The sequence below is a fragment of the Neoarius graeffei genome, chromosome 6, assembly GCF_027579695.1.
Source record: "Neoarius graeffei isolate fNeoGra1 chromosome 6, fNeoGra1.pri, whole genome shotgun sequence".
Taxonomy (NCBI): Eukaryota; Metazoa; Chordata; class Actinopteri; order Siluriformes; family Ariidae; genus Neoarius; species Neoarius graeffei.
The window spans coordinates 60,027,600-60,044,226 of record NC_083574.1 but is presented as its reverse complement, the minus strand read 5'-3'; the positions used below and the strand labels follow the sequence as shown (position 1 = coordinate 60,044,226).

General features: G+C 42.1%; 1 protein-coding gene across 3 annotated transcripts in view; it reads right to left on the bottom strand.

Moving 5' to 3' along the window:
• The window catches only part of carmil2 (capping protein regulator and myosin 1 linker 2), a 157,539-nt gene that overhangs the window by 134,498 nt on the left and 6,414 nt on the right, over window positions 1-16,627 (bottom strand). For all 3 annotated transcript variants that reach the window (XM_060923951.1, XM_060923952.1, XM_060923954.1), the window contains one exon: window positions 1,183-1,242. In XM_060923951.1, the coding sequence (XP_060779934.1) occupies window positions 1,183-1,242 (60 nt within the window). Of the gene's footprint in view, window positions 1-1,182; window positions 1,243-16,627 lie in introns of those variants that run through there.

The following is a 16,627-nucleotide window of genomic DNA, read 5'->3' as shown; positions in this document are numbered from 1 at the left end:
TTAAATAAATTAGCCTCAATGCACACAAAATCTAGGGTGTTTTTTTTTTACTATGTGTAATCACTTGACTGTCAACTACAAGCTTTCTGCTGATCTACAGTCTGAGAAAGAATAATTCAGCCCCAGCCAAAAATCACTTCAAGCCTTTTTTTTTTAGGCATTTAATTTTCACTCACTGGCCACTTTATTAGGAACACCCATCCACCTGCTGTTTTATGCAGTTCTCTAATCAGCCGATCCCTTGACAGCAGCCCAATGCATAAAATCTTGCGGATACAAATCAAGCGCTTCACTTATTAATGTTCACTTCAAACATCCGAATGGGAAAAATTGTGATCTCAAAGTGTGACTTTCACTGTGGCATGGGTGTTGGTGCCAGACTGGTTTGAATATTTCAGAAACTACTGAGGTTTTCTCTTGGGGTTTTCACACACAACAGTATCTAGAGTTTACACAGAATGGTGCAAAAAAAAAAAAAATCACCAAGCGAGCGACAGTTCTGTGGGTGGAAACGTCTTATGGATAAGAGAGGGCAGAGGAAAATGGCCAGATTGGTTTGAGCTGCCAGGAACGGCATAGCAACTCATACTGTAGCAATTCTCTACAACCGTGGTGAGCAGAAAAGCATCTCAGCATGCAACAGCAGAAGACCACATTGGCTTCTGCTCCTGCCAGCCAAGAACAGGAATCTTAGAATCAAGAACAAGTTCCTATTAAAGTGGCCTCTGAGGGTAATAACAGACATGAATAAACATAGGAACTTGTTCTGATTCGATCGAAATATTTAGTAGACATTGAAGATGCTCGTAATGATAATGAATAAAACTTCATCAGCTTTTTGAAGAGGATGGGTCATTTACGGTAATAACGTGAGTTTCATGTAAGATGTTTAATAGCCAACAGTACACATATGGTGTCTAAAGTGACATGCCAAAACATCATCCCAAACAGATATTAAGAGATTAATAAACTACAGACATATGAGTAATTTCTTACTAACAGGACGTTATATATTGTTGCATAGGTAACAGGATATCTAAAAATATACTGCATCAGAATGTGGAGACCTCAAACATTCACACATTCACTCACAAATGATGATCAGTTACAAACCCTAATGGTAAGCTAGTGTTGAGAAAAAGAGAGTGGGGGGAACAAAAGGGGAAAAAAATGTGGATTTACCTGATCGTGACTCTCAATGTTGATGGCATAGATCTCTAAATAGCTGAAGGAGCTCTCCACCTGCAGCCAGACATTTTACTACAGTCAGCAGCACACACAGTGTCAGACATCAACACATATACACACTCAGAAAACCTAAGGACGTACAAGTTAATAAATGACTGGCTGACTCTTTCTCTCTCTCTCTCTGTGTGTGTGTGTGTGTGTGCTGGGGAAGGGAGAAGGGCGGGTTAGCAGCAAGGCCAGTACATGAAACTCAAATACAGAAGTTGGGTTTAGAGGCCATCTAAACACACTTCTGCTTCCTTTCAACATTTCTCACACCTATCTCATATTAATTAAATGCACATCCTGTATTCTTTATTAGTCTTGATTTATCATTAATCATGGAACCATGTCACTTCACTCTGTGCTTCACAAGAACTATCAAAGGACCGGCAAGGTTCATTTACTTCTTGTGCACTTTCGGTTAACACGGCAGATAAACAGTCGATTTGCGGTGTTTGCTGTGTGCCTGCTGTGTTTATTCATTCGATGGACTGTAAGTTTTACTTAGGGCTTCTGTTTCACTGTTCTTTTGGTTCACACCATATCCGCATTCCTTCCCTGTAAAACTGTATCAGCTAATGGTGTAGTTATGTTATACAACAGAGACAATATGATAACTTCGACAGACTCTTTTAGAAATTATTATAAATATGCGACACTTTTTCCATGGAATAAAAACATGTATTCGATTCCCTTCTAGTGGGTTTATTGATGGCATGCAATATTGTTATCATATCGCTTATCCTCCATGTGTTACGCCGCTCTCCCTAATGGAGAACGAGTGTGCAGTGTTGTTACAACAATGCACGTTGTCAAAACAACACGACGTCACGACGTCGGAGCTGCATGCACAGAACCATTTCTTTGTCGGCCGGGAAAGAGAGAAGACGAGGCTAATCCAGTGCTAGGTTTAAGCACTAAATAAATAAACTGAAAACTGAAACTAAAGACGTGCTGAACACCTGAAAGGCTACCAACATTTCATTATATATTCTTCACGCATATTTACAAGAGAAAAGCATACCAATGGACATTGAAAAACTGGAAAAGAGACAAATCGGAGATGTAAAACTTCCGCGCTAGCAAGTGACTGTGACAGTTTGTAAACAAACATGGCCATGAGGTTCGCTTCATTAAAAGCGGAAGATTTTGAGAGAATTTTGGCTGCCAGGTCGGTCTGTCGTGTGTAGCTGTCGATGTTGATTTTAAAAGTAACTAAGTAAATTACACAGGGATAATAAGAACAATATTCAGCTTGACTGCGCTAGCATTGGCCTGCGCCAACACTACACTGGCTAGAAGGTAACTGGACTGCCGCGCTAACAGCACTGAGTCACGGGTAAGCTAGCGTCAGCCTTTGAGAATGCTGATATGAAGAGTGTGTATGTATAATAATAATAATAATAATAATAATATTGGCTGGCTTTTTTTTTGCGGTATCTGAGATATACTCCATTCAGCTAGCATGATATTGAATGAGTCAAAGACGAGTTCAGTATCATGCTAGCTGAATGGAATATATCTGATAGACCACAAAAATAAAAACCAGCCAATATTATTTAATTAATTCATATACAAAAAAAAAAGGGAGTGTGAATGTGCATGTCTTTTTTTTTTTATCAGCACCTGTGAATAGCTGCATACAAGGCCACCGATCAATACTAAACTAATCCATGAAAACTCTGTTGAGGAATTTGTTCCAGTCATGACCCAGAACTCTTGACTTCACTACTTTATAAACAGTATAAAATATTGATTTCTGGCGAATTTAATATGGCATGTTAGACAGAGTGGACGAGTGTATACTGCAACTTATAAACCTTGATTATCAGAATCAAGCAAGCTATTAAAAGTCACCTTCGTCTGTCATATTGATTGATACACACACTGTCCACTTTAGTAGGAACACCTGTACCCCTACACCTTCAAAATGAAAGTCAAAGTGAACTTTATTGAGTAATTCCGTGCCAAATCACCAGATTTTAGAGAAAGTTCCCGACTGGCCATCTCAGATTTTGTTCATATTTTTTTTATTTTAATGTCCTTGTTACTAATAACTTCTGTGCAAAATTTTAGGCTAATATCGCCACTAGTTTCGGATATATTAAGCCTTCAAAAAGGGGGCGTGGCCCCATATTTAGCATAAAAACAAGTGTTACAATCAAACATCCATAGTTTGACGGCTAATAACTTTTGAACTGTTCACACTAAATGGTTCAAATTTGCACACATGATTCTTTGACATAATAAGGCTCTGTACACAGAAGGAGAGCTTTGTATGTGACATATTTGCAGATTTATGGCGTGCCAAATATGGCTTCCTGGAATGCGCATTTGTCCGTGGTAGCACTTTTGGTTCTCTATATCTCCAGATTTAATGACACCAAATGTCTGATTCTTTTTAATATACGATACATGTTATATCTGTGACAAAAATGATACTTGTCTCATATATAGGCCCCTAAAAATGGAAAAAAGCTTGTCGCGTCTGTATTTTGAATGCTTATAGCAAAAACCTGACAAGGTCTAACTGAAAACAAATTAGATCAGTGAAAAGAGCAAGGTCTAATTGATATATGTACCAAATATGAAGTTGGTGCTGTGAAGAAAACTATTTTATTCAAGCTGTTGAATATAGAAGGTTTTATGGCATGCGAAAATGCCATTCACAAGGTTACATCACATGCTACATCATTATTAATTCAAATTATCTTAACTATTCATATATGTAGTATATTTGTAAATATGATAAACGATTTACAAATCTCACAAAAGTCAATTACACAAATTTAATTCTATTTATGTAGACTTAGCATGTCTATTTGAAGTGTTTGAATAACTGGTCAATTTCTTTCACCACACCAGACGGAACTACATATTGTCTACTAGTTGATGTGATTGGTGCATCTATGATCTTTATGATGTGTATCAGTGGAACCCAACAGATATCTTCTCTTCTGGGCCAGCTGTAAGACTTTGCAGGACCATGAGGGTGCATGAATTGTACTTGCACATCCTGTTCCTCCTCCGATATTGCACAGATATTACCAATCCACCATTGCTGGTCATACAAACATGCAACGTATTTTCCTGGGATCATGTCTGACGGGTATCGGCAGGCCAGGCGTGCCACAGCTCGGGCAGTTGTGGAGGCAAAAACTCGGAACTGGGAGGAGTTCGGTGAGGCCATGGAGGAGGACTATCGGTCGGCCTCGAAGAAATTCTGGCAAACCGTCTGGCGCCTCAGGAGGGGGAAGCAGTACTCTGCCAACACTGTTTACAGTGCAGGTGGGGAGCTATTGACCTCGACTGGGGACATTGTCGGGTGGTGGAAGGAATACTTTGAGGATCTCCTCAATCCCACCATCACGTCTTCCATCGAGGAAGCGGAGGTTGATGACTCAGAGGTGGACTTGTCCATTACCCAAGCCGAAGTCACTGAGGTGGTTTGCAAGCTCCTCAGTGGCAAGGCACCGGGGGTGGATGAGATCCACCCCCAGTATCTCAAGTCTCTGGATGTTGTGGGGCTGTCTTGGCTGACACACCTCTGCAGCATCGCGTGGTGGTTGGGGACAGTGCCTCTGGAGTGGCAGACTGGGGTGGTGGTCCCTCTTTTTAAGAAAGGGGACCGGAGAGTGTGCTCCGATTATAGGGGAATCACACTTCTCAGTCTCCCCGGGAAGGTTTACTCCAGGGTACTGGAGAGGAGAATTCAGCCAATAGTCGAACCTCGGATCCAGGAGGAACAATGCGGTTTTCGTCCTGGTCGTGGAACACTGGACCAGCTCTATACCCTTCATAGGGTGCTCGAGGGTTCATGGGAGTTTGCCCAACCAGTCCACATGTGCTTTGTGGATCTAGAGAAGGCATTCGACCATGTCCCTCGGGATATTCTGTGGGGGGTGCTTCGGGAGTATGGGGTTCGGGGCTCTTTACTAAGGGCTGTCCGGTCCCTGTACGAACGGAGCAGGAGTCTGGTTCGCATTGCCGGCAGTAAGTCAGACCTGTTCCCAGTGCATGTTGGACTCCGGCAGGGCTGCCCTTTGTCACCGGTTCTGTTCATAATTTTTATGGACAGAATTTCTAGGCGCAGCCAGGGGCCGGAAGGAATCCTGTTTGGGAACCACAGGATTTCATCTCTGCTTTTTGCGGATGATGTTGTCCTGTTGGCTTCTTCAAACCAGGACCTTCAGCATGCACTGGGGCGGTTTGCAGTCGAGTGTGAAGCGGCTGGGATGAGAATCAGCACCTCCAAGTCCGAGGCTATGGTTCTTGACTGGAAAAGGGTGGCTTGCCCTCTCCAGGTTGGTGGAAAAGTCCTGCCTCAAGTGGAGGAGTTTAAGTATCTCAGGATCTTGTTCACGAGTGAGGGAAGGATAGAGCGTGAGATCGACAGGCGGATCGGTGCAGCCTCCGCAGTGATGCGGTCGCTTTACCGGTCCGTCGTGGTGAAGAAGGAGCTGAGCCAAAAGGCGAAGCTCTCGATTTACCAGTCGATCTACGTTCCGACTCTCACCTATGGTCATGAGCTTTGGGTAATGACCGAAAGAACAAGATCACGGATACAAGCAGCCGAAATGAGTTTCCTTCGCAGGGTGGCTGGGCACTCCCTTAGAGATAGGGTGAGAAGCACAGTCACTCGGGAGGAGCTCGGAGTAGAGCCGCTGCTCCTCCACATCGAGAGGAATTAGCTGAGGTGGTTCGGGCATCTCTTTTGGATGCCTCCTGGACGCCTCCCTGGGGAGGTGTTCCAGGCATGTCCCCCCAGGAGGAGGCCCCGGGGAAGACCCAGGACACGCTGGAGGGACTATGTCTCTCGGCTGGCCTGGGAACACCTCGGTGTTCTTTTCAAAGAGCTGGCCGAGGTATTTAGGGAAAGGGAAGTTTGGGCTTCCATGCTCAGACTGCTGCCTCCGCGACCCGGCCCCGGATAAAGCAGATGAAGACGAGACGAGACATGTCTGACCTTCTTTCACAGCATCATCTACAACCTGGGGATGAGTGCCACTCATGTCCACAATGAAGCTTGTTCCACCAGACACTCTGCTGATCTGCACATGGCTCTCTGAGATAGGAACAAATGAGTGGTTGTCCCTTGTTCCTGGTATTGTTGAGGACTTTGAAAGTCTCTTTTGAAGAACTTTTCTATTGCTTGTTACTTCCCCCTTTTCAATCCAAATGAAATTGATGTTTTTTATGTTTTTTTCTGCCCACACAAAGAGATCTCATGGTGTCAGTATGTGTTGTGAAGTAACTGCCTGTAAGCTGTGTGACCTTTGTAGGTCAACATGTCAACATGCGATGACAGAGAGAGTATAAACTTTTCTTTAACTTACCATAACTAGGTTTTATGCTATGTTTTAATCATTAAATTACAGATCTATTTTTGATAAACATGCGATTAATTTCACATATTTAGAATCTATAAAAAATATGTTTAATTTTGATATATAAATGTATGCATACTGATTAAGTTAAACATTCAATTTAAGCAAGTTGTTACTCTGGTACATTAAGTTTCAACCCTCCATTCCAAAATAATTTTTTCTGAAATTTTTGTTCGTTAATAAATGAATTACAAAATTTAAACATGTCACTTTATTAGGGAGCTTCAAATGAGATTAATGCTGATCAGTCAATAAACCACGAACATACATTTATACCACTATATAAATGATGAATATACTAACTCCATGTGACCTGTCTATCTTCAAGACAAAAATTCACCTATTAATATTTATCTGAGTAATTAGTACATTAGGCTTTTCTCATTCCCCGGCCTGAGCTACCCTATCATATGGTTAGTGAAAGTGTACACTAAACTTTATCACTCAAAGTAAAACCAGGTCACGCAAAGTGATTTCATGTCATAGTGTCCTTGACCTCATTAATATTGACCTAATTAAAGTCAGCTGCATATCCTTGACCTCTCCCCAACAGGGCGGCACGGTGGTGTAGTGGTTAGCACGGTTGCCTCACAGCAAGAAGGTTCTGGGTTCAAGCCCAGTGGCCAGCGAGGGCCTTTCTGTGTGAAGTTTGCATGTTCTCCCCGTGTCTGCGTGGGTTTCCTCTGGGTGCGCCGGTTTCCCCCACATTCCAAAGACATGCAGTTAGGTTAAGGTGGGGTGGCCTTGGGCTGAAGTGCCCTTGAGCAAGGTACCTAACCCCTGACTGCTCCCCGGGCGCTGTAGTGCGGCTGCCCACTGCTCTGGGTGTGTGCGCGCGTGTGTTCACTGCTTCAGATGGTTTAAATGCAGAGGATGAATTTCACTGTGCTTGAAGTGTGCATGTGACAAATAAAGGTTTCTTCTTCTTTCTTCTAAATCTATAATGGATCATTAACTAGGATTAAAATCCTAGGAGGAGTTTGATGCCAAAGGAAAGAGCGGAAGAACGAAAAGAATAATAAGAAACCGTGCAATTACAATGCATTTTGCCTTTTAGAAGGCAAAATACAATGATGTAGCATGTGATGTAACCTTGTGCATGGCATTTTTGCATGTCTTAAAACCTTCTATAATCAACAGCTTGAATAAAATAGTTTTCTTCACAGCACCAACTTCATATTTGGTATATATATATCAATTAGACCTTGCTCTTTTCACTGATCTAATTTGCTCTCTGGTAGACCTAGTCAGATTTTTGTTATAAGCATTCAAAATAGACACGACAAGCTTTTTTCCATTTTTAGGGGCCTATATATGAGACAAGTATCATTTTTGTCACAGATATAACATGTTTTCCTGATAGTATTATAACATGTCTCATATATTAAAAAGAATCAGACATCTGGTGTCATTAAATCTGGAGATATAGAGAGCCAAATGTGCTACCATGGACAAATGCGCATTCCAGGAAGCCATATTTGGCACGCCATAAATCTGCAAATATGTCACATACAAAGCTCTCCTTCTGTGTACATAGCCTTATTATATCAAAGAATCATGTGTGCAAATTTGAACCATTTAATGTGAACAGTTCAAAAGTTATTAGCCATCAAACTATGGATGTTTGATTGTAACACTTGTTTTTATGCTAAATATGGGGCCATGCCCCCTTTTTGAAGGCTTAATATCTCCGAAACTAGTGGAGATGTTGGCCTAAAATTTTGCACAGTAATTATTAGTTACAAGGGCATCAAAATAAAAAAAACTAGACAGGGACACTCTAACGAGTGCAAACCCCGCCTTTTCCCTATTAAAATACATTGGGCGAAAATTTCGAAGTTCTGCCATGACCTTGACCTTTGACCTCAAAAATTTAATGGTTTCCTTCCTGGGTGATTGGCAACACATGTACAAAATTTGGTCCAAATCGATCCATTGGTTCTTGAGATATCTTGCAGACACACAGACAGACAGACAGACAGATACACACACACACAGACTGACGCAGGTGAAAATAATAACCCCTCCGACTACTGTCGGCGGGGTTAATTATGACACAAATCTGAGATGGTAAGTCGGGAGCCTTCTGGTGATTTGGCACAGAATTACCCTATTGTCATTCAGACCATACAACAAGTAGTGCACAGCAGAGTGAAATTGCGTCTGTCCTAGCTCCAACGTGCAGTGAAAGATATACGGACACAAATAGACGAAGTAAGACCTAACAGATATTGCACACAGACATACATAGACAACCTAAGATCTCACAAATGTTGCATGTAAGAGATGAGACAAACCCAATAAATAAATATTGCACCTGTTATTTCAGTACCGGAGTTATTGCACAATCCATCCATCCATTATTCATAACCATTTATCCTGTACAGGGTCGCAGGCAAGCTGGAGCCTATCCCAGCTGACTATGGGCGAAAGGTGGGGTACACCCTGGAGAAGTCACCAGATCATTGCAGGACTGACACATAGACACAGACAACCATTCACACTCATTTTAGAGCCACCTGCATGTCTTTGGACTGTGGGAGAAACCGGAGCACCTGGAGGAAACCCACGCAGACATGGGGAGAACATGCAGACTCCACACAGAAAGGCCCTCGTCGGCCACTGGGCTCGAACCCAGAACCTTCTTGCTGTGAGGCGACAGTGCTAACCACTACACCACCCTGCCGCCCCAATTGCAGAACGTGATAATAAATAATGTAAACATTGACACTGATATGTAATAATAAAGTGCTCTTAAGAAATGTAAACTGTTGAATGTTCATTAAAAATGGCTTGAGACAAGGTGTGTGTGTGCATGTTTTTATTTTTAAAGGGAACTGAGGGCCTTCATGCAGTTTTTTAATCGGCCAATCATGTGGCAGCAGTGCAATGCAATCTCTCATGCAGATACAGGCCACTGAGCTTCAATTAATGTTCACATCAAACAACAGCATGAGGAAAGAAAAGTGATGTGGGTGACTTTAACCATGGGATGGATTACCATGGGTACCAGATGGGCTGGTTTGAGTATTTCAGAAGCTGCTGAGCTCCTGAAATTTTCACACACAAGAGTCTCTAAAGTTGTGAAAACAAAAACAAAAAAACCCCACATCCTGTGTGTGGAGGGTCTGCGGCTGAAATGTCATGTTGATGAGAGAGATCAGAGGACAATGGCCAGACTGGTCTGAGCTGACAGGCTCTTCAGTGTCGTTCTACAATGTAGAAAATAGTCAAAATACAGAAAAACCTATGAATAAGTAGGGGTGTCCAAACTTCTGCCTGGTATTGTATGTCCTTCCTGATAGCTCGAACCATTTTCCTCTGATCTCTCTTTCAACAAGGCATTTCCACCCACAGACCTGTTTCTTGCTCAGTTTTTTTTTTTTTGCACAATTCTGTGTAAACTCTAGAAAATACTGTGTGTCAAATTCTCAGAAGATCAGCAGATTCTGAAATACTCAAACCAGCCCTTCCAGGCCATCCATACCACGATTAAAGTCACAGAGATCACAATTTTGATCCGTTCTGATGTTTGGTGTGAACATTACCTGAAGATCTTGACCCGTGTCTGCATGATTTTTTTTGCATTGTGCTGCTGCTACTTGATTGGGTGATTAGATACAGTAACTGCATGAATGTGCAGGTGTACAGGTGTTCCTCACAAAGTGGACAGAGAATATACACACTGCATGTAAATACAGATAATTTCTGATTGTCACTGAAGTTTACAACATGCAGTATATAAAATATAATCACACATCTGTTCTGCTGAACACCAATACCTTGTGTCTTGTCAGTGTGGTCAGAAGTCATGACCTTCTGTGTCACTGGGATTATGGGAATGAATAGTGGCTAGTGTTTACCAATATTGGGAAATGACCCAATGTAGTAGTCTCATCTCATTATCTCTAGCCGCTTTATCCTGTTCTACAGGGTCGCAGGCAAGCTGGAGCCTATCCCAGCTGACTACGGGCGAAAGGCAGGGTACACCCTGGACAAGTCGCCAGGTCATCACAGGGCTGACACATAGACACAGACAACCATTCACACTCACATTCACACCTACGGTCAATTTAGAGTCACCAGTTAACCTAACCTGCATGTCTTTGGACTGTGGGGGAAACCGGAGCACCCGGAGGAAACCCACGCAGACACGGGGAGAACATGCAAACTCCGCACAGAAAGGCCCTCGCCGGCCACGGGGCTCGAACCCGGACCTTCTTGCTGTGAGGCGACAGCGCTAACCACTACACCACCGTGCCGCCCCCAGTGTAGTAGTGTTTCCTCTATTACTTGATGATATATAGTTTCAGACACAGTAGTCTTTTGGGACTGTGTCCTAAAGGGTTCTTCACAGGTTGGTTGGATAGTAAAGGGTTCTTAGCTTCCTAAATAATTTCTATGTAGATCTTTATCTAATATAGAAACACTCTATATAGGCATTCTTCATAGATAGGGTGGAGTTAGGGGTTGGTCTAAAAGTTCATTGTTCAATATTTAGTTTCATCAACCATCGATTCTAGACACCTTGTTCATGAATGACCCTCAACTTTCATTGTCATATGTTGACAGATTAAAGGAAATGAAGAAGAAGAAACTTTTATTTGTCACATGCACACTTCAAGCACAGTGAGATTCATCCTCTGCATTTAACCCATCTGAAGCAGTGAACACACACACACACACACACCCAGAGCAGTGGGCAGCCACACCACAGTGCCCGGGGAGCAGTCAGGGGTCAGGTACCTTGCTCAAGGGCACTTCAGCCCAAGGCCACCCCACGTTAACCTAACTGCATGTCTTTGGACTGTGGGGGAAACCGGAGCACCCGGAGGAACCCCACGCTGACACGGGGAAAACATGCAAACTCCACACAGAAAGGCCCCCACAGGCCGCTGGGCTTGAACCCAGAACCCTCTTGTTGTGAGGCAACAGTGAAGATGTTAAGAGACAGGAACAGTTCAATGACTAGTTTGAGTAGATTAACTTTACATCTAAACAGGGCTTGTTGACAGGGATGCAAGTGGGTGGATAAGGCGCCACACCATAAATCCGGGGACCCGGGTTCGATTCCGACCCAAGGTCATTTCCCGATCCCTCCCCGTCTCTCTCCTGCTCATTTCCTGTCTCTACACTGTCCTATCCAATAAAGGTGAAAAAAGCCCAAAAAAAATCTTTAAAAAAAAAATGGACAAGTCATTTCTTTTTATTAAATACATAGAATTGCACAATTTTAATGGACACTGCGGTGTTTAAATTGGTGGCTCTGTTACACTGTAGGCTTTTACTGGCCTGGTTTTGGTCTGTTTCTCATCTTAGAGGGAAGTGTCGCTGCAATTCGATACAAAGTCATTGTGACCGATGACCTTTATACTCTGGTGAAGCATTCCTCTCCTGATGGGAGATGTGTCTATCCATGATGACCCCACTACCATTCACAGGGCACATCACTGAATGGTTTGATGAGTAAGAAAAGTATGTTAATGATATGCTATGGACTATGAGTTGGTCTAGTAGTTATCATGTCCGCCTCTCGACCGGGAGACTGCAAGTTCTACTCACGGTCAGGGCATACGAAAGACTATCAAAAAAATGGTACCTACTGCCATCTGGCAAGGTATGCTGCAATAGAGATGCGAGTAAGGAGTTAAACTCTTGACTTGATATGCTATGACCTTCATGTTCACCAGAGCTAAACCCAACGGAACACCTGTGGGAGGATTTTGGAGTGACACATTAGACAGGACTCTCTATCATCACCAAAATATGAAATAAAGGAATATCTTTTGGGGGCGGCACGGTAGTGTCACAGCAAGAAGGTTCTGGGCTCAAGCCCAGTGGTCAACATGGGCCTTTCTGTGTGGAGTTTGCATGTTCTCTCCATGTCTGTGTGGATTTCCTCCGGGTGCTCTGGTTTCCTCCACAGTCCAAAGACATGCAGGTTAGGTTAACTGGTGACTCTAAATTGACCGTAGGTGTGAATGTGAGTGTGAATAGTTGTTTGTCTCTATGTGTCAGCCCTGTGATGATTTGGTAACTCGTCCAGGGTGTACCCCGCCCCTCACCCATAGTCAGCTGGGATAGGCTCCAGCTTGCCCGCGACCCTGCACAGGATAAGTGGTTATGGATAATGGATGGATGGAATATATTTTGTAAGAATTGTGTTCATCCCTCCAGCACAGATCCAGAGACCTTAGAATCTATTCCAAGGTGCGTTGCAGCTGTTCCCTTACTACTAACTAAGACACCGTGTGGTTTTTTTCCTTTGATTTGTCACCCGTCTGTATATAGCTACAAAACGACATGTGGACTTCCATCCATCCATCAATCCATTATCCATAACCGCTTATCCTGTGCAGGGTTGCGGGCAAGCTGGAGCCTATCCCAGCTGACTATGGGCGAGAGGCAGGGTACACCCTGGACAAGTCACCAGATCATTGCAGGGCTGACACATAGAGACAAACAACCATTCACACTCACACCTATGGTCAATTTAGTGCCACCAATTAGCCTAACCTGCATGTCTTTGGACTGTGGGGGAAACCGGAGCACCCAGAGGAAACCCACACCGATATGGGGAGAAGATGCAAACTCCACACAGAAAGGCCGCAGTTGGCCACTGGGCTTGAACTCAGAACCTTCTTGCTGTGAGGCAACAGCGCTAACCACTACACCACCGTGCCATCCAAGAAATGTGTTTTCTCATGCAAAATGTTTAAAAATACTTGGACCAAATTCAAATATAAAACAGAAGAGCATATTATTACATGAAGGTCAGTGTAAGCATATTTGTACATTATGTAGACACTTTTTTTTTTTTTGGTCTGCCTTTCAGCTGTTGGCTAATAGTTTTATATTATCTGTTATTGCCTTATGATGAGGTTACAGAGGACTTTGTAACACTAAAGTGAATTTTATTTACATTATAAACCTCATTTACAAATATACACTATTGCATAGAGTTCTTGTAAATAAAATTTATGAAGCAAAGATTGTTTCAAATGTCTCTTGTTCTTGTATGAATGTTTCAAGTCTTTCTATTTCACCTACACCGATCAGCCAGAGCATTAAAACCACTGACAGGTGAAAAAAATAACACTGATTATTTTGTTATAGTGGCACCTGTCAAGGGGTGGGTTATATTAGGCAGGAAGTAAACAGTTCTTAAAGATGACATGTTGGAAGTAGGAAAAATGGGCAAGCATAAGGATCTGAGCAACTTGAACCAGGGCCAACTTACGATGGCTAGATGATTGTAGCTCCAAAATGGCACATCTTGTAGGGTGTTCCCAGTATGCAGTGGTTAGTATTGACCAAAAGTGGTCCAAGGAAGGACAACCGGTGAACCAGAGACAGGGTCATGGGTGCCCAAGGCTCACTGATAAGGGTCAGTCCAGATGAAATCACCGGCGGCCTCCCGACTGACCAACTCCGATTTGTTTCATGCTTTCACAAACTAATGTTATTATTCCCAGTAAACACCATACAAAATTTTAGCCATATATCTTTATTACTTTTTGAGATATTGGGGCTTTACAAACAGGACATGGCTGATTTTACTGTAAAAACGAGTGGTACAGAAAAAGATGCTAAGTTCATTAAGTCTTTACTTTTGAACTATTCATGCTAGATGCATGAAATTTTCAGTTGTTCTTAGGTACGAGATGTCTTTAACTACTATAAAAGAAGATCAACAGTTGCATATGTCAGTTTATAGCTTGCTGAAAACTGTAAAAAAAAAATTAATTCGTTTGTGCTTTGGAGCAATTTTGGCCCTCTGTATTTCCACATTGAAGCACATCAGATCTTTCAAATTTTGGTATTTATTTCTCATGTTGTAGTACTATGGGCGGCACGGTGGTGTAGTGGTTAGCGCTGTCGCCTCACAGCAAGAAGGTCCGGGTTCGAGCCCTGTGGCCGGCAAGGGCCTTTCTGTGTGGAGTTTGCATGTTCTCCCCGTGTCCGTGTGGGTTTCCTCCATGTGCTCCGGTTTCCCCCACAGTCCAAAGACATGCAGATTAGGTTAACTGGTGACTCTAAATTGACCGTAGGTGTGAATGTGAGTGTGAATGGTTGTCTGTGTCTATGTGTCAGCCCTGTGATGACCTGGCGACTTGTCCAGGGTGTACCCCGCCTTTCGCCCGTAGTCAGCTGGAATAGGCTCCAGCTTGCCTGCGACCCTGTAGAAGGATAAAGCGGCTACAGATAATGAGATGAGATGAGATGTTGTAGTACTATTTTGGTGACTAAGTGTTTTTTTTAAATAAATAAAATTTTCTGATTTATGAGGCATTGAAAATGGAAAAAAAAACATAATTCCATGCCTATGTTTCAAATGCGTATTGCTCATGTTTGACAAGGTCTACCATATAAAGGATTATACCATTGGAAAGAGCATGTCTTCATTAATATATTCACAAAATATGAACTTGGTATCTTGAACCAAACTATATTTATTAAGGTATCAAATACAGCCATGTTTTGCTACAGACGGAAATGTCGTTTCAAGGCATATGATATATGCTCCAAGTAATACATAAAACCTGGAAACTGACAAATTCATATAGATATTTAATATTAGGCTATTATTAGCATCCTTCAGAAGCACATAGCTGTGTGCTTTTACTTGCTATCTAGATACAGTGGCTAATGTTTGAAGTTTTGCTTCTACTAACACTGTAGTTTGTTTAAATTGTAGAACTGGGTGTGGTAAAACTTGTAGAATAAAGATAAGCTGAATATTTAGACATGAAATATTAGTGTATTAGTTTTCTGATACAATTTTGTGATTGTATTTTAAGTACAGTGGCTCTGTATTTTACATTTCTGTTTGTGGTTAATGGAGTATTTGATACCTTAACAAATATAGTATGGTTCAAGATATCAACTTCATATTTTGTGAATATATTAATGAAGACATGCTCTTTCCAGTAGTTTAATCCTTTTTATGGTAGACCTTGCCATCATACATGAGCAATATGCAATTTAAATATAGGCATGAAATTTTTTTTCCATTTTTAATGCCTCATAAATCAGAAAATTTCATTTCTTTTACAAAAATACTTAGTCACCAAAATAGTACTATAACATGAGAAATAAATACCAAAAATTGAAAGATCTGATGTGCTTCAATGTGGAAATACAGAGGGCCAAAATTGTGCCAAAGCACAACCGATTTTTTTTTACAGTTTTCAGCAAGCTATAAACTGACAAATATGGAGCTATGGATCTTCTTTTATAGTAGTTAAAGACATCTAGTACCGAAGAACAACTTCTGAAAATGTAATGCATATAGCATGAATAGTTCAAAAGTAATGACTTATTGAAAAAATGGTACATCTTTTTCTGTACCATTTGGTTTTACAGTAAAATCAGTCATGCCCCATTTTTAAAGCCCCAATATCTCAAAAACTAATAAAGATATAAGTCTGAAATTTTGTATGGTGTTTACTGGGAATAATAACATTAGTTTGTGAAAGTATGAAGCAAATCAGAGATGGTCAGTCAGGAACATTTTCTGAAATCTGGTGATCTGAGGTGGATTTACCCATAAGTGTGGGGAGCGAAGGCTACTGCTATCTGCTCTAATCCTACAGAAAAGCTCCTGTAGTACAAATTGCTGAAAAAGTTAATGCTGGTTATGTAGAAAGGTGTCAGAACACACAGTGCGTCGCAGCTTGCTGTGTATGAGGCTGCGTAGCTGCAGACCAGTCAGAGTGCCCATGCTGACCTCTGTCTGCTACTGAAAGCACCTATTATTGGCACATGAGTATGAGAATTGGCTCATGGAGCAATGGAAGAAGGCAGCCTGGTCTGATGAATCACATTTTCATTTACTGGGTGAATGGCTGGGTGCATGCGATCACTTAGCTGGGGAAAAAATGGCTCCAGGATACACTATGGGAAGAAGACAAGCTGACAGAGGCAGTGTGATGCCCTGGGTAATGTTCTGCTGGGAAACTTTGGGTCCTGACACTCGTGTGGATGTTACTTTGACATGTACCACCTAC